We start from the raw sequence: 23,800 nt of genomic DNA, 5'->3' as shown, positions 1-23,800 counted from the left end.
ATTCATAATTGTTATATCTTCTTCTTGGATTGATCCTTTGATCATTATGTAGTGGCCTTTGTCTCTTTTCACAGCCTTTGTTTTAAAGTCTATTTTATCGGATATGAGTATTGCTGCTACTGCTTTCTTTTGGTCTCTATTTGAGTGGAATATCTTTTCCAGCCCTTCACTTTCAGTCTGTATGTGTCCCTTGTTTTGAAGTCGGTCTCTTGTAGGCAGCATATATAGGGATCTTGTTTTTGTATCCATTCAGCCAGTCTTTGCCTTTTGGTTGGGGCATTCAACCCATTTATGTTTAAGGTAATTATTGGTAAGTATGATCCTATTGCCATTTACTTTATTGTTTTGGGTTCGGGTTTATATGCCCTTTTGTGTTTCCTGTCTAGAGAATATCCTTTAGCATTTGTTGGAGAGCTGGTTTGGTGGTGCTGAATTCTCTCAGCTTTTGCTTGTCTGTAAAGCTTTTGATTTCTCCCTCATATTTGAATGAGATCCTTGCTGGGTACAGTAATCTGGGCTATAGGTTATTTTCTTTCATCACTTTAAGTATGTCTTGCCGTTCCCTCCTGGCCTGAAGAGTTTCTATTGACAGATCAGCTGTTATCCTTATGGGAATCCCCTTGTGTGTTATTTGTTGTTTTTCTCTTGCTGCTTTTAATATTTGTTCTTTGTGTTTGACCTTTGTTAATTAGATTAATATGTGCCTTGCGGTGTTTCACCTTGGGTTTATCCTATTTGGAACTCTCTGGGTTTCTTGGACTTGGGTGATTATTTCCTTCCCCATTTTAGGGAAGTTTTCAACTATTATCTCCTCAAGTATTTTCTCATGGTCTTTCTTTTTGTCTTCTTCTTCTGGGACTCCTATAATTCGAATGTTGGAGCGTTTCATATTGTCCTGGAGGTCTCTGAGATTGTCCTCATTTCTTTTAATTCATTTTTCTTTTTTCCTCTCTGATTCATTTATTTCTATCATTCTGTTTTCTATTTCACTAATCCTATCTTCTGCCTCTGTTATTCTGCTATTTGTTGCCTCCAGAGTGTTCCTGGTCTCATTTATTGCATTATTCATTATATATTGACTCTTTTTTTATTTCTTCTAGGTCCTTGTTAAACCTTTCTTGCATCCTCTCAATCCTTGTCTCCAGGCTATTTATCTGTGATTCCATTTTGATTTCAAGATTTTGGATCATTTTCGCTATCAATATTCGGAATTCTTTCTCAGGTAGATTCCTTATCTCTTCCTCTTTTGTTTGGTTTAGTGGGCATTTCTCCTGTTCCTTTACCTGCTGTGTATTCCTCTATCTCTTCATCTTGATTATATTCCTGCGTTTGGGGTGGCCTTTCTATATTCTGGGAATTTGTGGAGTTCTCTTTATTATGGAGTTTCCTCACTGTGGGTGGGATTGTATCAGTGGCTTGTCAAGGTTTCTTGGTTAGGGAGGCTTGTGTTGGAGTTGTGGTGGGTGGAGCTGGATTTCTTCTCTCTGGAGTGCAATGAAGTGACCAGTAATGGGTTATGAGACGTCAGTGGTTTTGGAGTAACTTGGAGCTGCTTGTGTATTGAAGCTCAGGGCTGTGTTCCTGTGTTGCTGGAGAATTTGCATGGTATGTCTTGCTCTGGAACTTGTTGGCCCTTGGGTGGTGCTTGGTTTCAGTGTAGGTGTGGAGGCGTTTGATGAGCTCCTATTGATTAATGTTCCCTGGATTCAGGAGTTCTCTGATGTTCTCAGGATTTGGACTTAAGCCTCCTGCTTCTGGTTTTCAGTTTTATTTTTATAGTAGCCTCAAGACTTCTCCATCTATACAGCACCGATGATAAAACATCTAGGTTAAAGATGAAAAGTTTCTCCACATTGAGGGACACCCAGAGAGGTTCACTGAGTTGCATGGAGAAGAGAAGAGGGAGGGGGTAGTTAGAGGTGACTGGAACGAGATGAGGTGGGATCAAAAGAGGAGAGAGCAAGCTAGCCAGTAATCACTTCCTTATGTGCACTCCTCAGTCTGGACCGCTCAGAGGTGTTCACAGAGTTATACAGGGAAGAGGAGAGGGAGGAAGTAGACAGAGGTGGCCAGAAGGATAAAAGAGGGAAATGAAAAGCAGAGAGACAGATCCAGCCAGTAACCAGTTCCCTAAGTGTTCTCCATCGTCTGGAACACACAGAGATTCACAGAGTTGGGTAGAGAAGAGAAGGGGGAGGGAAAAGACAGAGGCCACCTGGTGGAGAAAAAGGAGAGTCCAAAGGAGGAGAGAGTGGTCAAGTCAGCAATCTCGCTCTCAGGTAAAATTGGGTACTGAAGATTGGGTTTTTAAATGTACAAAATTGACAACAAATACCAAAAAGCAAAGATTAAAAATCTAGAGTAGAGGTTGGATTTTCAAAAATACAATATTAAAGAAAAGAAAAAAAAAGCCATAAGAATTATTAAAAAACAACAACAACCACAAAAAGACTATATATGGTGTTTGCTTTAAAAATAGGGTCTTTAAAAAAAGAAAAAGTAATAGTAGGTTATAAAAATAAAGATTAAAGGAGAAATAGAGGACTTAAAAATTTTAAAAAGTTAAAAAAAAAGAAAAAAGAAAAGAATAAATAATCACAACAACATCAACAACAAAAAAAGGAATGATCGTAAAAATAGTAAAGATATATCTGGCCTTTTCTCTGGTGTTGTGGGCAGTGTGGGGTCACTTCCAAGGCGGTTCCTTCTGTTTAACTTCTTTTGTTTGGTGGTCCCTTCAGTGTCTGATTTCCGTCCTGACACAGGGGGGTCAGTGGTGGACACTTTTTTTTTTTTAGGCTCACTTGTTCGGTCGTGCTGTGGGGAGGGAGGGATGCTGCAAACAAATAACACTGGCGTGTGCTCGCAGTGTCTCAGCCCCGCTGGGCCTGCCCCTGCTCCCTCGGAACCCGTCTGAAGCCGGCCCTAGGATGCATGCACTTCCCCGGTCTAAGCCGCTCAGGCTCGGTGCTCAGGTAGCCCTCAGAGGCGAAGATTCTGTTGGGTCTCCCAGGTCCAAGTAGCTCAGGTGTTTGGTGAGAGTGATCGCTGTGACTTATCGCCTTTCCCATCTCTACTGCTCAGTTTTCTGGGTGTACTGCTGGCATCCCTTCTCAGGCAGATGATGACTGTCCAGAACCCCCAGAAGTCTTAGTTAGCAAAGAAGCCTGCTTGCAGTTTGGTAGGTAAAGTCTCTCCGGGGCTGCGATTGCCCCCTTCCAGCCCTTACGGCTCTGGCTGCCTGTCACCGGTGGGGGATGGTCTGCAGCCGGGTATTTCTGATCCGTCCTTTGTTCTGTGCGCCGTCCTGGCAGTGTCTTATGTTCGAGCTTTTCGCGTGGTAGGTATCCCACAGTCTGGTTTGCTAGCCCAAGTTAGTTTGCTCTTGTTACGTGCAGGGCGTTCCGGCCCAATTCTTGAAAGCACTGCAGCCCGCGCTTCCCGAGCCTCCCTGCCCAGCCCCCACTTGCTAGTGGCAGATGCAGACGTCTACGCTGCTTCTCTGCTGGGGGAGTTACTGTTGGGCTCGTAATCTGTTGGTTTTAATTATTTATTTATTTTTCCTTCCTGTTATGTTGCCCTCTGTGCTTCCAAGGCTCGCCACAGACTCAGCAGGTAGAGTGTTTCCTGGTGTTTGGAAACCTCTCTTCTTAAGATTCCCTTCCCAGGACAGGACTTCCTTCCTGGGACAGAGCTCCCTCCCTACCTCCTTTGTCTCTTTTTTCGTCTTTTATGTTTTTTCCTACCTGTTTTTGAAGACAATGATCTGCTTTTCTGGGTGCCTGATGTCCTCTGCCAGCATTCAGAAGTTGTTTTGTGGAATTTACTCAGTGTTGAAATGTTCTTTTGATGAATTGGTGAGTGAGAAAGTGGTCTCCCCATCCCATTCCTCCGCCATCTTCGTCCTTTCCCAGCAGGAGTATTTTAAAAGAACAAACTCATTATGCATGTAATCTCCAAGCATAAGTGCTTCTCCAGGAGATGCTGTATTCTGATTCACTCAGAAACATGCCAAACAGTCACCAGTGCTGTCCAGTGAGGGAGGGTCAGTTCTGGCTCCAAGTGTTTCAGCCTGGGAGCTGGAGGTACTTGCCGTCAGTCTGTCCCTCTTTCTCCCGGTTATTTCTTCTCTTCATCTTTCCTACTCTGTTTTCTCTCTTGTCTTCTCCCCAGCCTCCCAGCCCTCCAAGCCCAGCTGGTTAAAGGGAATGTACTTTGTCAGGATCACTTTGCTTTTATAAAATAGATCTTGAAGGCATGGTTATTCTATGCTTTTGTGCATTTATACATTCCCTATAAAGAACAATAAAATGTGGAAGGAAAATATGAATGCATTGACAAGAATTTTTATTTTTTGCCCTTCATTGGTTTGAAGATATTATTTTTCAATATGTTCCTTAAAGGTGCTTTAAAATTTTATTAAAGCACGCTCCATTCTCCGAGTTTTTCGTAGGCATCCAGTGGTTTGTCTTACATAAAGAAATTTCCCCAGCTGGATTAAATGTAATGGATATTGAAACTGTTGGGACATGATTTGTCTTCCAGAGTTCTGTGGTAAAGAAATTGCCCCCAGATGCTGCTGGGTCTAAAACAGTCAAGACCATTTGTCCCCCTTTGTTTTGTTCTTAATGGATTTCTGTTTGTATTAGCTTGCTAACTTCCTTGCCTACATCTATGGATTTAAGTCTTTTAAGGCTCCTCGCACTGTTTGCGGCTGTTCCTGTGCGCAGTTGACAGCGGAGCGGTTCTCTAAGGCGCGTGTCTCACTGTGAGTAGCTGATGTGAGCCACGCCCGTCTCTTCTGTAACGTCACCTTTATGCAGAAGGCTGCGAGGGGATGGGAAGATGGGCTGCTTTGAGAGTCAGCCTGTGCTTTCCAGTGGTGCTCCTGTACTCGGTAGTAAGCTTTTCTTCACTTGCCAGTTTCCCACTGATTATGGAAAGCCAAGAGCTGACGTGTTCATGGTCTTGGAAATTTTGGAAATAGCCTAATAGTTCCTTTTGAAGTCTGGTTATTTGCCTTCTTAGAAAGAGTATCATGAGGCAATCTCACGGTCATGGAATGCTGCTTTATTTTGTTTTTAGGTATTGGCTGTGTTATTTTTGATCGGGAGGCAAAGAGCCACTAATGAGGCATTCTGATTTCCTTAGGTTTACAGTTTTGGAGTCAGTTTGTCTGGATTTCTAATCCTTCCCCCACTGTCTTATTCTGATTTTAGGCAAGTTACTTTTCCTTTCTATCCTTTAGCTTCCTCCTCTGTAAAACCAGAGTAAAAGGTAAACCCACCTCAATTTGGAGGATTAGATGGATAAAAAGAAAAGGAATATGACATGCTTGGCTCATTGCTGGGTGCATAATATGTACTCAATAATGTTAGCTATTATCATTATTGCTAATCAGATTTATATTACTTTAGATTTTGAAGCGATTTATCTTGTGTACATAAAGAAACAGTTTGGAAACTAAATGCATTTCTATTAAAATAAATAATAGTTTGTTTCTCTGTCTTCATACTCAGAGTGGGTGGTGTGTCAATGGCCATCATTTTCTTGGTTCAGTGAGTACAAAAGCTTTTAGCAGTGGGGAGAAAAGTCCCAGAAAATATTTATCAGGTCAGTTTTTCCATGATGGATCACAGCAGGAGCACAGTTTATGTTCTACCTTAAAAATGAAAGAATGCTACTGATTCTGAGCTCTATAAAAAAAGGAAATTAAAAATGATTTTTTTAAAGGCTTGATTAGTATTTTTAGTTTAAATGCTTTTAGAAATTCAAACAATGCAGATGGATATAAATTAAATATTAACATGTCCCTTCTCAGGGTTAAACTTCATAAAATTATAAAAGTAATATCCATGCAAGTTTAAACAAAGAAGAGAGGGAAAGACTATAAAAGGTGCACATTAGACCATATTGGAGGCCAGCTGAGCCTTCATCTTATTTCCAAGGGTAAACACCTCAAACCCTTTCATATTTATGCTTCAAGAAATTTTGTTTTTTACTTAGAATTTTCTCTTTTCTCCTTTTCCTTTTTTAAAACACAGGGGAAGTACAAGACCTCCTCTTTACCTTGCTTTCATTGATGATATAACAAAGATTATTATAAATAAGCACTTATAGATATATCTTGCCTTTTTAACGGCTAAATGGTTCTGTAGCTGCAGTCCCATTATCTATTTAATGTCTCCTTATAATAAAAATGTAAGCTTTCTGAGTTCTTTGTTTTTTCAATCTTCCATGTGAACTAAAGTTTTTGTGTGTGTACATATATACACATACATGTATATATGTGTGTTTGTATATAAATATGTGTGTGCTGCAAGTATCCTTCAAGCATGTGTAGGAGAGATTCTAGGGCAAGTTTAACTATCTGATAGCTATTCCCACGTTGTATTCCAAAGAGCTTCATCAGTAGAGGCTGCATCGATAGAGGAGAGCTTGACACTTCCTCATTCCTTTGCTGTCACTAGGTAGTTCCATACATTTTAATATTTTTCAATTTGGTATGAGAACAAAGGATCTTATTTTGTTTTGCATGAAAAAAATTCAGTAAGAACGATGTACATTGGGATACAGTTTTAATAGAGCCAAAATCTAAATGTAAAACCCTGAGTGTATTAAAATATGAGTGAATTCCTTAGTAATCTGGGAGTAGAGGAAGCTTTCTAATTATGACTCAATATCTGGAAGCAATAAGAGAAATATTTGATAGATTAGCCAATGCAAGCTGTTATATGTAGGATAGATAAACAGTAAAGTCCTACTGTGTAGCTCAGGGAACTATATTTAATATCCTGTGATAAACCATAATAAAAATATGAAAAACAATATATATATATGCATAACTGAGTCATTTTGCTTTATAGTAGAAATTAACACTGTAAATCAACTATGCTTCAATAAAATTAAAAGAAGAGTTTGATAAATTTGATATCCTGAAAATTAAAAAGCATGAGGAAACTATAAAAAGTAAAATAACAAGCCAGGAAAAAATATTGTACCTTCTATCACAGACAAAAGATTAACATCCTCTATGTGTGTGTGTTTGTAGGTATGAGTAAATTAAAACGTGAGATTAAAATGACTGTTTAGCCTAGTAGAAAAATGGGCAAAAGATCTGAACAGACAAAAAATGGGGGTGGGGGTGGGGAATGACTCTGCATCTGATCCTTAAACACGTGAAATGATGCTCAACTCATTCTTCATAAGAGAAGCGCACATATTCAAATCCTACTGGCTTCCTATTTCTCATTGCATTAGCAAAAGTACAGAGGTTTGATAGCACACTCCATGGGCGATGCTGTGGATAAGTAGGTAATCTCATGCATTGCTCATGGGAGTGTGAAGCTGTGTACCCCTTACAGACGGGAATTTATCCTTTGACTGAACAGCCCCAGTTTCTTGGACTTCATTCCAAAGGTAAAATGGGAAAAATGCAAAATGATACATGCACGGTGCTGTTTATTACAACACCATTTGTAATAATAAAGGGCTGTGAATAATCAAATTTTGGGCTCCAGATTCCATCTGGCCAGCCTCAAGCAGGTAGCTTTTCACACCCGTCCTGATATCCCAGCTCTGGCATTGGCAATATTTGGCTTATGTACAGATGATTTTCAGCTGCAGATCAGGGGTTAACAAGTGTTAGAACAACTTAAGGGTAGGTAGAATTCAGTTCTCTGGCTTCTCAAAGTCTGTGCCTCCCATCTTGGTGCCTTCTCCCTGCCTTTCCCTTTCTTGGTCCGCTCTTGCTCTAATTCTGCTTCTTTTGGGACTGGAGAATCTGCCATGGATTAAGGCAAGACCATGAGATGTTAACCTTCCCTTGAAGTGAAGTGAAGTCGCTCAGTCATGTCCAGCTCTGCGACACCATGGACTGTAGCCCACCAGGCTCCTCGGTCCATGGGATTCCCCAGGCAAGAATACTGGAGTGGGTTGCCATTTCCTTCTCCAGGGGCTCTTCCCACCCAGGGACCGAACCCGGGTCCCCTGCATTGTAGGCAGACGCCCTACCGTCTGAGCTACCGGGCAAGCCCCATTAGGATGATAATAAAAAGAATGGAAAGGCAGGACAAATATAAATGACACTGCTGCTGCTGCTGCTGCTAAGTCACTTCAGTCGTGTCCGCCTCTGTGCGACCCCATAGACGGCAGCCCACTAGGCTCCTCTGTCCCTGGGATTCTCCAGGCAAGAACACTGGAGTGGGTTGCCATTTCCTTCTCCAGTGCTTGAAAGTGAAAAGTGAAAGTGAAGTCGCTCAGTTGTGCCCGACTCTTAGCGACCCCATGGACTGGAGCCTACCAGGCTTCTCCATCCATGGGATTTTCCAGGCAAGAGTACTGGAGTGGGGTGCCATTGCCTTCTCTGTAAATGACACTAGGAGATAATAACTTAAAAGTCACTGGTGTCAAGAGGTTTCGAGTTTGATCTCCAGGTCTAACAAAGACATTAATCCAATAACCAAATTACCTACTAGCAGTAGGATGTTTGAACATTTGTTTTGTTTTGTGTGAAGAGGTTCTAGACACTGCAGGTGTTCTGATCTTTCCTGATTGTTCTAGATGGTGCTGCTCTACGGTAGATGTACCAAATACTAGCTTATTTCTTCCATTTTAAGTGCATGTCACCCTGCCTCCTATAGTAGTGTTTGAAGTTGGGATGTATCTTAAAACTTAAAAGAACTGAATATAGTGTTCATTGTTAAAGCTCTTGAAGAGCTATTACAAAGTTGACTGTGTTTCTTATGGTTGATGGCATCTTAAAACCCAGAAAATGGGTTCATAAGGGGACAAACATGTGGAATCAACATTTCTTAATGGCAAATAGCCATATATAATTTTTTCTCCTCACTCCCCTTTTGTAATGAATTTTTCTGTGTTATTTAAAAACCTTAGAAAAAGGCCTTTGCTGAGTGTGTGTGTGGGTTGGCACAGAGCAAGCAAATACTCAAAACTGAGAAAGGAAAATGATAAAGGGTGGAGGATCATCTTAATTTTTTAGTAACTGTACAGATATCTTTCTTTGAACTCTTAGCATTTAGTACAGTGGATTACTCCTTTTTAAAATACTCTTCGTGGATTTCTGTGACGCCACGGGCCCTCGTTTCTATCTTCTCATCTTCCCGGCTATTTCTTTTCGATGGCCTTTCTCATCTCAGCTTCTATGAGACCCTGGAGCACCAGTGTTCTGTCTTCCGCTTCTCTCTTTCTGTTCCCCTCTATTTGCTGTCCTTAGGTGAGCACATCCATTCCTATGAATTCAGTTATTTTTTTGGGTTTCTGAGACTCCCATTTGTGTCTCCAGCCTGGAAGACTCCTGAGATCAAATGACTGATCAGTATTTCTAGTTAAATGTTTAATCGGGATCTCGAATATAACATGGGCACAACAAAACTTTGGATTCTCTGTTCCCCAAATCATGTCTTTCTAAACCTTCCTCATTTCGGTAAATGGCACCACAGGCATCTGATACTCAGGCCAGAATCTTTGCCATGTGCCTAGGGATCCTATTTGATTCCTTCTTGCACAGCATATACCTACTCTATCAGTTTTTCTTTGATTCTACTTCCGAAACATGCCTCTCTTCACTTCTCTGATTCATGTCATTGCTCTGACCCCAGTCTAGGTTTCATCACCTTTCGCTTACTCTTAGACCATTGCATTGCATCAGCTTCCAACTGGTTTTCTTGCCTTTACTTTCTTCTCCCACTTGTTTTTACTTTTACCCTATCTACAGACTTTTCTTCACAGTGATTGCAGAATGGGATTACTGAGGTAGAAATTAGTTTATATGTTTGAAATCCAATGGTGACTTCCCCTTACTCTTAGAATAAATGTAAAGCTTTTACATATTAAAAAAAAACAGAGGCATTACTTTGCCGACAAAGATCTGTCTAGTCAAAGCTATGTTTTTTCCAGTAGTCATGTATGGATGTTAGAGTTGGACTATAAAGAAAGCTGAGTGCTGAAGAATTTATGCTCTTGAACTGTGGTGCTGGAGAAGATTCTCCAGAGTCCCTTGGACTGCAAGGAGATCCAACCAGTCCATCCTAAGGGAAATCAGTCCTGAATATTCATTGGCAGGACTGATGCTGAAGCTGAAACACCAGTACTTTGACCATCTGATGTGAAGAACTGACTCATTTGAAAAGACCCTGATGCTGGGAAAGATGGAAGGCAGGAGGAGAAGGGGATGACAGAGGACGAGATGGTTGGATGGCGTCACTGATTCAATAGACATAAATTTGAGCAAGCTCTGGGAGTTGGTGATGGACAGGGAAGACTGGTGTGCTGGTCTATGTGGTCACAAAGAGTCATCGGACACGACAGAGCAACTGAACTGAACTGAAAGCTCTTAACTTGCCAACATCATCTGATTCCTACCTGCTTCTCAGACCTTTCTCTCCCTGTGTCCAGTCACGCTGATCATCTCTGTTACTGGAACATGACAAGCTTGGGCCTTTTTCATGGCCTTTGCACTTGTGGTATTTTCCTCTTCGAGTGCTCTCTCTTTCTGATCTTTGCTTGGCGGATTCCTTCCCATTGTGTCAGTCTCAACTCAGATTTAAACTTCTGAGGGACACTTACTTTGACCAGCAACCCCACAGTTATTCTCTGTTCATTACCCTCTTTAATCATCTTAATATCATTGACCAGTGCCTGAAATTACCTTGCTCGTTTCTGTTCTTTTGTTTTGATCAGATTTCCTCTTCAAGATTGTAAACTCCTTGAGGTTGGAATCTCTTTTACAGCCACATCCCCAGCACTTAGGACAGAGCCTGACACATAGTACAGCCTCATTGCATTTTGATTGTTGGTTGATTTACACTTCTGAGTAGAACAATCTTTATGATTTCTAAGTAGAATGATCTTTTTGACAATACTAAATATATTAGCTCAAAACTAAGTTCAAAGATAACTGGATAAGAAACTCATATGTTCATTGGAGAAAGGACATGGTCTTTTTGGAGGTGGTTACCAAAAAGTTTGTCCTCTGGTGGCTCAGATGGTAAAAAATTTGCCTGCAATGCAGGAGATCCAGGTTCTGTCTCTGGGTCGGGAAGAACCCCTGGAGAAGGGCATGGCAACCCACTCCAGTATTCTTGCCTGGAGAGTTCCATGAACAGAGGAGCCTGGTGGGCTACAGTCCATGGGGTCACAAAGAGTTGGACACAACTGAGTAACTAACACACACACCAAAAAAGTTAGATAACATTGTGGGCATATTGGTGTATTCACAGGATTCCTGTTGATCACGAGTACTGAGTCACCAAGCATAGTATTCACTTTATTTTGAAAGGCAATACATTTCAACGTTGGCAAAATTCCAGACAAAGTAGAATAATGTGCCTTATTTATTAATGGAGTTCTCCTTGAGAAGGCTTTTGTTGAAGTATGGGAAAAGTGGTCTGACAACTTGAAGGTGACTGAAGAAAAGAATGTGCCAGGATATAGAGTTGTCTTCTGCCACATATGGTTCTGTCTTCTGACTTTTGTTTGTTTGAAGTAAGCCCATAGTCTCTACATTCTTCATCATTAGCTAACAGACACCCGTGACTTTTTCCTATGTGCATAATACATAGCTCATAGTATTGCTTTGTCTTTCAAGATTCAGCATTCATTCAGTAAATAGTAGATACTGACTGAGTACCTATGTACGAGGCATTGTAATAAGTACTGGGGATCTGGCTGTGAATAAGGTAAAATCTCGGTCCTAAATATTTGTTAAATAAATTGGTGAACTTCTTGAAGCTTATTTTGGAGGATTGGTGTGGCCTTCAGAGCTTTAGGAAATTGGTAGAAGGCATCTAACAAGCCATACGCATGTGGTCCCACACATTATCTCTCTAGCATCTTTTTTCTTGTTCCTGCTTGTGCCCTGTTTTGTTTTCCATGGTTACTTGAATGTCTGTTTTGTACCCATCACTGTGTTAGGCCCTGGACTTTCAGATAACAGCAGAAAAAAATGTTGTCTTCAATATCTCTTTAATAGTAATATAGACAGACTGGGAAAATGTATTATTTTAATGCAGAATTGTAAAGTACAAGGATAGTCTCAACACAGTCTACTATGGGAGTGCAGAGAGGAGGCGTCAAACCAACATCAAGGGGGAACTGAAGAGCAAATAGGAGTTAGCCAAGTGGGTAGGCAGATGAAAGGGGCATGAGCTGTTTCTGTGAAGCAAATCAAGTGTGCTCCTCAGATGGACTAGTGCAAACTTGAGGAATTTGCTTTGGTGTGGCTGGAAGGATAAAGAATATAGGGAGAAATGAATTTTGAAGTTAAGGAGGTAGAGATTTTTGAATACCAGCTGAAATTCCCTGGAAGATTGAAAAGGTAATTGATCAGATTGCTGCAAGAAGACTGTCTTTTAGGTAGCATCTCTGGGGATAATTTGGGAGGAACTAGAAAAGGTAGGTGAATACTCGTCATCTCTGAGTTTGAGCAGGCAGCCAGGTGGATGTTTTATGGACAGCCCCTCTGGGTTCTGGGTGGGAAGATCGACTCTGGGGTGTGGGTGAGGCGTGTGAATGGAAGGAGTAAGACAAGTTAGAGGGAATCTTAGTATTCAGCTGATGTATAGTAATCAGGAGCTTTTCTTTTCAGAGAGTTGTGTATCTTGCCTCTTTGTAAAAAGAAATTTACCATTTTTATAAAAGATGCTGGGGAAGAAGGTTTTGCTAAGTTTTACTGGAAGCTTGGACATGCTCACCCTCCCTTTCATGTTATGTTCTCACTGGAAGTTCTGTTCCCAGGCAGAGACTGTACACACAGACATCAAGTGTCCTTGGTTCTTCATGTCTTTTGACCTTTGCTTCTGTTCTTAATGAAATACCAGTGAAGGTGCTGCAGTTTTCAATTTTGGTTTTCCTTTCATCGTGGTAATCCTATTTTACTGTTTAAGTCCTTTTAGGCAGTAAGGTTGTTGGAATAGCATCAAGCACTTCAGGCATTTATAAATTCATTTCAGTAAACATGAGTTTAGGTGATTTGTTGCATAGCTAGTGAGTTTATTATTGTATATAACAGTATCTAATCGAATTAGCGAGAGGAATAAAAGGCTTACTTTGATGTAAATCATTAACTTTTTCAAAGAGGACAAACCATATTTTTAGTAACATCTCAAGCTGAAGAATATTCAGTGAATAATACATGTGCTTGAATAATGTTAACACACAGTCCCCAGAGAGGCAATTAATTTCACATTCAGAGGTAAGATTAGGCCAGTTTCACTTTATCTTTTGGACGTTATTAAATACTTGCAGGTGTTGACAACGTAGGAAGAAAATGCTTATCCTCTTTATATTTTAAATGAGAAAATGAGAGCACAGGTTATATATTTTTAATATTTATTTCTCACCAATGTTTCCATATTGAAGCAGCTGCGTATTGTATTGTAATGGCCCATTGACCTGAGTCATCCTCTAGCTCTTCTCCCTAACCCCCCACCCCACCACAGTCCCAATGCCATTTGAGTAAGCACTTGGATGTTTTTGGCTGACTAAATGTGATACTTACTTTCCTGTTTCATATTTCTGTTTTTAATAGAAAATGCATCAGATGCAGACTTATGGCTCCTGAATAGTTGTACTGTAAAAAATCCGGCTGAAGACCACTTTAGAAACTCAATTAAGTAAGTGAAAGCTGATTTTTTTTTTTCTTTCTTCATCTTTTCTAAGTGTTGTAAGAATTTTGGGAAAATAGCTTTTAAAAGATTCTTAACATTACAAATACTCAGGATGTTATCAATAAAAGTATGAGTTGGAGTTTTCTAATTATACTGTTTTGACTTTATCTGATAAAGAGCAAAACTTGAATGCAGACTTTTCTAATAGATGTTTGAGTATTTATAAAGGTGGCTAATAGATGTTTTGACTATCTGTTAAGTATTAATAACATAGTTTTCTCAGGGAATCCAGTCCCTAGTTTTTGAAACTGCCCAAAGCAGTCGTTACCTCTTCTCTCTTCCCTTCCTGTTAGTGCTGTTCTAGGTGCTAATAATGCCTGGCCATCAAGGAAATTGCAGTTTACTGGGGGAGTGGGCATGTAATCCATGGTTACTGAATTGTTCTTCAACTTACAGTGAAAGAAGTATTCTTCTTTCACATCTCTGAATCTTACTCCACCCACCTTCTTAGAACCTTCATTCTATAAATTTATATTCTCATTCACCTCTATTTTCAACCTCTCCAACCCCATTGGTGCCTTTTCATTGACCTATAAACACACTCAGGTCTGCTCAGCCCCAATGCACCTCTTTTAGCTATCATCGTATTTTTCTTCTTGCTTTTCCTGAGAAACTTGTTAAGAGTCTTCATTTCCTGACTTCACTCTCTTTATTCTATCCCACCACATTGGTTTTATTGTGAAATATGTCATACATAAATGCATTTATGAAACATGTACAGTTTAAATAGGATAACAAATGTAACACTTATGCATCCACCATCCAGCATAAGAAATAAGGCATTACCAAGACCTTAGGTAACTGCCCCGTGTTCCTCTTTCAGTCGTATCCTCAAGATGTAATCTTTATCCTGACTTGTGTGAGTCATTCCCTGCCTTTTATTTATCATCTGCTAAATATATCTGTAAACAATGGGTTTAATTAGTTTTGCCCTGTTTTAAGCTTTATTTATTGGACTTACACTGTTTATGTTCTGAATTTGCTTCTTCACCATTTTGCTTTTAGATTTATCCATGTTGATGGATGTAAAATAACTCTGGCCATTTGTAGTATCTTACTAAATGAATTTGTCATAATTTATTCATTTTATCATTGAAAGAGTTTTGAGTTTTCCCTGTGTTTTGCTTTTATGAGCATTGGTGCTCTGAATGTTTTGAACATTTTCCAGTGCAGCCGTGCAAAAGTTATTTTAGGATATGTACCTGGGAGTTGAATTATTGGGTCACAGGTGTGAGCATATTCAAACTTTTAGATGATGCTGAACTTTTTCCCTGACGGATATACTGAACCTCATTCCCACCGGTCATGGATGTGTGTGGTTGTTCTCCATTCTAGCCAATACTTGATATGGTCAGGGTTGTAAATTTCTGCCAGTCTGGTGGCAGAGATGGTATTTCAGTGTGGTCTTAATTTGTTTCTATGATTACTAGTGATGTTGAGGATCTTTTTGTATGTTTGCCATTTGAATTTTGTGTGTGTTTGTGAAATGCTTTTGAAGTATTTTTTCTGATACTTGTCTTTTTATTTGTGGGAATACATTCAATGCATTCTGTGTACTAACCCTTACATATTACATTTGTTGCAGCTATCAGCTGTGGCTTGTCTTTCACTTTCTCTAACGGTATCTCAGGCTGAAGAGAAATTCTGGCTTCAAATGTTCAATCTTTGCCTTTGGGTCTGTGCTTGTTTTCTTTAAGATGTCTTTCCTTACTCTAAAGATATTCTGTGTATTTTCTTCTAAAAATGTTGTGGTTTTTAATTCTTACATTCATATTTATAATTCATCTGGAATTGATTTTTTTTTCTCTTGGTGTGGTACCAGGAAGGGGGTCCCATTTTATTTATTTTTTTGCATAAACACCAACTTTCCCGGTATCATTTATTATTTTTCTTAAAAAGCCTGCCCGTTGTCCTTTTATTTCTTTATTACCCTCTTTGTCACAGGCTCATTGTCCACAGATATTTGGGTCTGTCCCTTGGCACGGTGTTCAGTTTCATGGATCTATTTCTTTGTTTCGGTGCTTACTCTACATAGTCCTAATTAGTCTAGATTTATATGATTAGGCCCAAATGTTTGATAGTGCTAGTGCCTCTTTGTTCTTCAATTTGAAGGAAGACATGTTTTAGTTTTGAAAATGTGAAGTTACAGCTAAATATTATTATAAAGTAATGGGTGATATTTGATCCTCATCAAGTGTCTTCTGTATGACAGGCACTGTTCAAGGTGCTTTACATCAATTGGATATTATCTAATTTAATTCTTGCAGTCTTCCAATGAATTATAGTTTTCACTTTTATTTCTGTTTTACAGAGGAAAAAGCATCTGTTTTTCAGATGAAGTTCTCTAAAGCCCTTGAGTTCATAAATGGTGGAGGTGGGATATTAACGTAGGCAGTCTCACTACAGTCTGTGCGTTGTTAAATTTAATACTATGCTTTCCAGGTAAAGATGTCAGGTAAGCAGTTGTAGATTTGGGGCAGATTATCAGACAACACTTGAGATACAGCTTTTGTATTTCCATAGAAGTGACCTTTGAATGTGATGGTGTTCTCAACTCAGTAACTATGGAAGGAGCAGTGAAGACTTGCTACCTGAACAATGGTTGGGAGGCTTAGGAGGGTGGCTGTGATGTAGGAAGGAACTAGGGAGTTAGGGCTGTGGTTAGGACCAGAAGAAGCGAGAGTTAAAACAACAGCAGAGCATGAAATTTGCCAGGTGCTGCTTATTTTCAAAGAATGCTTTTTATTTTGTGAGACGTCTGTCATGTTCCACATTATCTACTTTTTTCCACACTGGAAAGGCGTAAGATACAAAGATATTTTAGTGCTACTGATAGCCTCTAAACTCAAAACCCAGAGAACTTAGTTTCTGTGATTATCAATGTTATAATGTAATTAATGGATACACCTCTAGACTGTTTCTACAAGTTTACTTAAAAAGTCAAATATAACTTGTGTCAGTGGGTTTTCTTATATAAACTGTTGTGAAAGTGGTTTAAGATAATGATACGGTGTTTGATTAAGTGAGGAAATCACTTAAGATGTGTTTGTCATTTTAATGCTACAAAGCTAGTGGTAGTGAGTGTAGGTTCCTTTAATGCGCTGTTCTGCTTGATTGAGAGAAAATTTAAAAACAGTACTGTAGGTGATTAAGTATTTCTGTTTTAAATGGCTTTGAAGGCTTTTGATAATCATAACTAGCTCTTGTTAATGTAACACCTAAGCTAATGTTGGATTTGTTTCCAGAATAAATATAATCCTGTAGAAGGCACATTAACAATTAACATTGAGAAAACATCCAATTCAAGTGACATTTATATATGTAAAGACTTTCAGTGAAAGATTACCTACTCTTGTCAAGCATTTCACTTTATTTAAATGTTTTCCCCTCTTTCATCACTGTCTCCTAACAAAGCAAAACAAAGATGGATAGTTCATAAACTTTATTATACCTTCAGTCATGCGACATGTTTGTCTTCTCTCTACCTCTGGCTCCATCCTTTCCCTTCAGCCTGCTCACTAGATGCATTTTTATCTTCTCATCATAGTGAGGCAACATTTAAATGCAAGGATAGCACTATCGGGGCTTCCCTGGTGGCTCAGACTGTAAAAAATCCACCTGTGATGTGGGAGACCTGAGTTTTATCCCTGGGTGGGGAAGATCCCCTGGGAGAGGGAATGGTTACCCACTCCAGTACTCTTGCCTGGAGATGCCCATGGAGAGAGGAGCCTGGTGGGCTACAGTCCATGGGGTTGCAAAGAGTCGGTCACTACTGAGCGACTCAGTGCAGCACAGTGCCTGGTAGGATGTCGCATTTCTCTTTGTTCAGCCGCACCTAATCCCTTATGCTCGAACTCACCCTTTATTGAATGGGCTGGGGGCTATATTTCTCTAGTCTGAAAGCCCTACGAGTGATGATTGCTTCACTTTGCTACTTATGTCTGGGTGTTTGTCATTATTTCTGATCATCTGCTTTTGTTTCTCTCCCAATGTAATCTTGATATTTAAGAGTAGTTTGTCTGTTATCAAATCATTTTATCTCTTGAGCTACCTGGCAGTAGACCCTCCTGTATTTACAGGAGAAAAGAAAGAAAACTGTGAGAGCTTTATTATCTTTCATGTGATTAATGCAGCCTTGATTAAGATCTCAGAACTGTAAATATGTGACAAGGCAGCCATGGCCTTTTTCTTTTCTTTTGGTGGCGGTGGTCAAAAGTATTAGGTTTGCAGCATCACAGTATAAAAAATATTGGGAGTATTATTTAACCTTTGTTGCAGAGCATATTGGCATAAAATTATTTGGAAATTTTCATTTTATACACTGGTACTGATAATAAATCATTGTGTCCTTAAGTAATTTCTTAACCTAGTCAAAATAACATAGTTGGGATGAAAATGCATGTCTGTTCATCTGTAGGCTCTACCGCTCAATACTTTCTACTAGTTGGTCTAATCACTAAGGTTTTGCAGTGTTTATATCATTGATACTCAGATTGATAAGAGTAGGAGTTTTAAGTAGTGAAAAAGGAGTTAAGAATGATTTTTTTGTCTGCCTTTTGAACTCTGAAATCTTAAATGCTATTATTGCCTTTACTAATTTTGAAAAAGTTGCTAATGAGCCCCGCGTTTTGTGATGGCAGGCTGTTGCACGCATACTCTATCCTCTTGAGCCCTTGCCAGTTGCCCTGTCCTTGTTTTTATCCAGTATACCAATTTGATTTAGACAATATGGCCTTTAACTTGAGGGGCTCTTGAATAAACGAAAAAGATCAAAAGTTAAAAAAAAAAAAAAGAATTTCCTCTTAATGAGAGTATCAAATAAGAAAACTCCTTTGGTTCATGCTTTATAGAAATGTGGGATCTTTTCCATGCCACCTAAAGGAGGTCATTCAGAGGCTGGTGAAAATAAACACGTCTTGTGTGTTCCATATAAATGACAGAAAGAATAGCCAGCTTGCTTTGATCATGGACTGTCAACCTCTGTTTGACCTTGTGCATTATTAACCCAAATGGGCACTGCGGTTTAGCCATACTGATAGTGGATAGACAAGTCACGAGTTCTTTGAACCACCTTTGCCTGAAGAAATAAATGGTAATGTTAAAGGGATGGTTTAGATATCTAAGTGAAATTACTGGAAAGAACCATGGAAATATAAGGAGAAATGGACCAAGATGAAAGTGTGTGTTGAGACAGAGGGTAACGTGCTTTGTATGATATCTTCAGTTTAAAGGAGAGCTCTTTTTAGAAACAGCATCTTGTTGATCAAACAAATTATTGGAACTTCATTTCTATTATGAAAATATTTTTGGCTTTATGTGGATTTAGTGAACTTCCTCATCATAAGTTAAAGTTGGGGGACACATCAGAATATTATTTCAACTTGAATTTGTAAAATAAATTGCCTTTGAAAAACTGACTTATTAAGAACAGAAATGTTTTCGTTTTCAGTTAGTACTTACACTGTTTAAAGAAAGGAAAAAAAAACTGAACTGGTTCTATTTTAACTAGATTTGTTAGTAATCAGGCAGTCTTTTTTTAATTAAAAAAATTGGCATTGGGAGATAAAACTACTAGCTTTTAGTTTGGCTTTTCGCAAGAAACAGGTTAGATAACATAGTTTGTTTTGTTAAACTTACTTTTTTTTTTTTAATACTGTAGGCTGTGGATTTTTTCTTTACACTGAGATATTTTAATTTTGGCTTTTCTGATTGTATGAAGTGACTTTAGTTCAGTATCAGTTTTATGTTATTGTTTCAAGCGTCAGCCACAGAAAGTGAATCATTGTTTGCTTGTACCAGTCACCGTCTCACGGTTCCAGCTCTCCTTTCTCACCTTAAAGGTTTCCCTCAACATGGAGTGTTAGTTCAAAATATTGTACTGTTTGACCTAATATGTATTGTTGCTCGTTTTGTCTGATGTGACTGTTTTTCTCAAAGCAGGGCTATTTTTAACATGAGCTTACACTTCCTGCTACCATTTCTCATCTACTTCTACTGTTGAGATACTATCTGTATGCTGATTACTCCCAAATTTCTGTTCCTGATCCTGGTCTCCCCTTCCAAGAACCAAGCTTGTACGTCTAGCTCCTTTCTGGACTTTGTCATTTAGATGCCCCGTTGACACTTTAAATCATTGTGTCAGAACCTCTCCATTATCTGCCTCACCTTTTCTCCAGCAACGTTCCTATAACCTGTCTTTGTTGGGTTACAAGTCACTGATCAGAGAGTCTGAGAGTTTTCTTTGTCTCCCTCTTTCCCTTGCCAATTTTCCCTGTCCTTTAGAATTGATTCTCCTTCTGAAATGCCCTTTTCTTCCTCCCTTCAACTTCTTTCTTCTCTTTGCTTTTGCCCAGTGCTATTAGTGTTTATTGCTTCTTGGAATTTGCAGTGAACCAGTATGTTCTCATGTTTCATCAAATTGCCACGAACTGGACACATTAAATTGAATCTTTTCTCTCCATCCCTGTTGCTAATGTCTTAGTAACGGTCCTCCGTGTTTCTTGCACTTAATATTACAGCAGAAGTTGAGCCTGTTCTCAGCTTCTTTTCTGTTCCAGCTCATGGTTTCCTGTCCTTCACACTCTGTAACAGTTCCTTCTCAGATACAGAATGAAGATAGAATTTCTTAGTTTAACAAGGTATTTAAAACTAATCTGTGTGGAGAAAAGGGAACCCTTTTACACTGTTGGTGGGAATGCAAACTAGTACAGCCACGATGGAGAACAGTATGGAGATTCCTTAAAAAACTGGAAATAGAACTGCTATATGACCTAGAGATCCTAATGCTGGGCATACACACCGAGGAAACCGGAATTGAAAGAGACACGTGTACCCCAATGTTCATCGCAGCACTGTTTATAATAGCCAGGACATGGAAGCAACCTAGATGCCCATCAGCAGATGAATGGATAAGAAAGCTGTGGTACATATACACAGTGGAGTATTACTCAGCCATTAAAAAGAATACATTTGAATCAGTTCTAATGACGTGGATGAAACTGGAGCCTATTACACAGAGTGAAGTAAGCCAGAAAGAAAAACACCAATATAGTATACTAACGCGTATATATGGAATTTAGAAAGGTGGTAATGATAACCCTGTATGCGAGACAGCAAAAGAGACACAGATGTATAGAACAGCCTTTTGGACTCTGTGGGAGAGGGTGAGGGTGGGATGATTTGGGAGAATGGCACTGAAACATGTATATTACCATATGTGAAACGAATCGCCAGTCCAGGTTCAATGCATGATACAGGATGCTCGGGGCTGGTGCACTGGGATGACCCAGAGGGATGGTACGTGGAGGGAAGTGGGAGGGGGGTTCAGGATGGGGAACACAGGTACACCCGTGGCGGTTTCATGTCAATGTATGGCAAAACCAATACAACATTATAAAGTAATTAGCCTCCAAAAAGAAAAAATCTGTTCCTCGCCTGCCTCCATTGCCTCTTTTCTCTCTGCTCCTCCATAGAATTTTACTTCCTGCCAGGCTTGTATGATTTTCCAGACACATAATGTGTTTGCATATGTTTTTCCTCTTCCTTGGAGTGTGCTCTTCTTCCCCCACAAGTGCATGCATGTGAATACTCTCTCTTCTCTTCTCTCTCTTATGCACCCCACGCAATCCTACTTGGCAACCCAGTCATCTTGTGGCTCTCCTATCAGAGGTAATTCAGTGCAAGGTTATCTTCCTGCTACCACCAACCCTTCACCGCTAGCGTCCACAGAGGTAATCGCCTTCTCCTCTATGCTGCTGCTTTATCCCAGACAAACATCTATTGTTGCATATTACATTTTATTATTTGTTTACATATTTGACTCTCTACTAGATTGTGGTCTTTAAGTCAGGTTATTGACCTCAGGAAAATCCTTTTTTATGAAGTCTTTGACCCTCTGACTCCACCATATAATGATTTTCTTTTTCTTGGGAAACAGATACCATCAATAGAGTAAGACTTGCTTGTCAGCTATTTAGAGACTCCCAAGACCACTGTGACTCCCTTGTAGACACAGGCTTTGATTTGCTACAAGGGGAAAGAACTTTCTAAGTTGGAAGACTGTACGAAAGGGCTCTCTTTTTAAGGAATCATGGCATTTTGCTTTTTATGTTTTGCTTATAAACTAGGAAGAAACCTGCTCCCTTGTTGTCCTAAATGAGATAAGAAGCGTGCTTGTCACAATGAGTCCACAATTCTTCCCAGAGGGAGGTAGTGAAAGGAGTGAGAGTTCTTCCTTCTTGAAGTTTCGCTTGGTCATGTTGGCAGAACCTCAGCTCTAAGTGGCAGGACCCTGTTCTTCCTGCCACATGAAGCAAGCTGGGCCTGCTTCAGAATCTTGGCCATTGATTTAATTGAAGCTTCTCATCTCAAGTCAGAGGGTGGGAAAGGGTAGATATAAAACAGGTAGTATTTGACCTTGTTGTAGACACATAGTTGTACTCAACATGTATTTGTACAATTAGGTTAAATCGATTGATTGTTCCTTTTGGGGGAAGAGTGCTTGGCATCATTCTGCTGTCAGGGCATCAACAAGTCATTGCTAATATATTATTTTGTGTTAAGTATATTATAAATTATATAACTTTATATTTGAGTATCAAGTTGTCCAGTTTCAGTGAATGAACAAAATATTAAAAACCCCAAAGTGGGAGAAAAAAAAAATCAACATGACTGTTGTGGGTGAATAAGTAGATGTTTTGGGGAGGTTGACTTGATACAGGATCTTTGTGAGAGGAGTGGAACAGTAAGATCTATGTGGACAGGGATGTTGTCTTGTTTACTGAGGGATCTTTAGTTTCTAGAATGGTGCCTGGTAAGTATTTGGCACTGAGTTTTTCGTCGAATTGAAAGCTGGTTTGATGCAGGCCAAATTTCTCTGGATGAGTTGCTGTTTCTGCGTTAGATCTTCTTACTGTCTGCCATATGTGAATTCATATTATTCAAGTCTTAAGTCATGGGACTGTTTAGTCTACTTTCTGTTGTTGCTAGGACTTTGTATTGTTTTTCTCCCCCGTCAGCTAGTCTGGGGTTAATGATGGTATTGGATGAACATGCTTTCTGGAAACATAAATGAAGAGCTCTCTGTTGATTCCTAAAGTGAAGGGTGAGACTTAAATAATTCAGGGCAGATTTTGACCCATTTCCTGTTACAGGCTTTAGTTGCATGTCCCCTATCCATGGAAAAGCATGGAGATGAATGGGAGTACAGGGAGATTGGTATGTGACAAATCCCAGTGAGAAATTTGATGGGGCATAAAGGAGAAAGTATATTTTAGGATTGAAGTCCTGGTTAACTTCAAACAAACAAAAAAGGAATAGTTAAATTTGCAGTTGAAAGATTAGTTCCTTAATTTGCAGATCAGGAACAGAAAAAGCAGTTTAGATATAGTAAATCATTTTAAAATGCAAAGCTGAGTTTCATAGCTACCTAACATGTTTTTGGAGAATAGTATTTTGCATATTTCATGATTACTGTTACAGCAACAGTTGCTTTGTGTTTGCTGTTTTAAACAGGAGAGTAAGTGAAAGAGGTCAGTGTATTATGTACTGGCAACAGCTGGCTGATAGCATTGAATACTTACGTAATTAAATATATGTGTTGGCTGTTGTCCTAACATCTCTGTAGGTGGAGGCCCAGAAAGCATGCAGAAACTTGCTTCAGCAGGATTAAAGATGAAATCAACATGATCTAAGCCTGTGCTTTCAGCCAAGAGTGATTTCCTATTGTTTTGGTTTGAAAGACATTCTACTTATTCTTGGTGTGTGTGTGTTTATGCAACAGGAGAGAAAAAAAGATGCTTGTGTTTTTTTTCCTCCCCTTCTTGTATGCTGTAAGTATGAAAAACGTAATTTTTCTGAAGTTTTGGTCATTCAGCAGTGTTATTAGCTGATAATAAATGAAAAGTATGACTTTAAACCCATAGGACAAGATACTAAAATATTAAATGTTAACTGTTTCTGTCCCTTACTTGTGGTTACAATTAGGTTTAGGTGTCCTCTGGGTCATATTAAAAGAGTTACTTTGAATTTTTGACTACATTAAGACTTGGTTGTCGTTGACCGTGGGAAACTGGGTGGGGTGCAGTGAAGGATACATAGAGTCGTCGGGTAAA

General features: G+C 39.4%; 1 protein-coding gene across 8 annotated transcripts in view; it reads left to right on the top strand.

The window, feature by feature from the left end:
* Positions 1–23,800, top strand: part of CDKAL1 (CDK5 regulatory subunit associated protein 1 like 1) — a 607,158-nt gene that overhangs the window by 92,895 nt on the left and 490,463 nt on the right. For all 8 annotated transcript variants that reach the window (XM_027959157.3, XM_027959153.3, XM_060403461.1 and 5 more), the window contains one exon: positions 13,550–13,634. In XM_027959157.3, the coding sequence (XP_027814958.1) occupies positions 13,550–13,634 (85 nt within the window). The remainder of the gene's footprint in view (positions 1–13,549; positions 13,635–23,800) is intronic.

This window comes from Ovis aries, chromosome 20 (genome assembly GCF_016772045.2).
Source record: "Ovis aries strain OAR_USU_Benz2616 breed Rambouillet chromosome 20, ARS-UI_Ramb_v3.0, whole genome shotgun sequence".
NCBI lineage: Eukaryota > Metazoa > Chordata > Mammalia > Artiodactyla > Bovidae > Ovis > Ovis aries.
The sequence above is the reverse complement of the archived record's forward strand: the minus strand, read 5'-3'. Positions and strand labels throughout refer to the sequence as shown.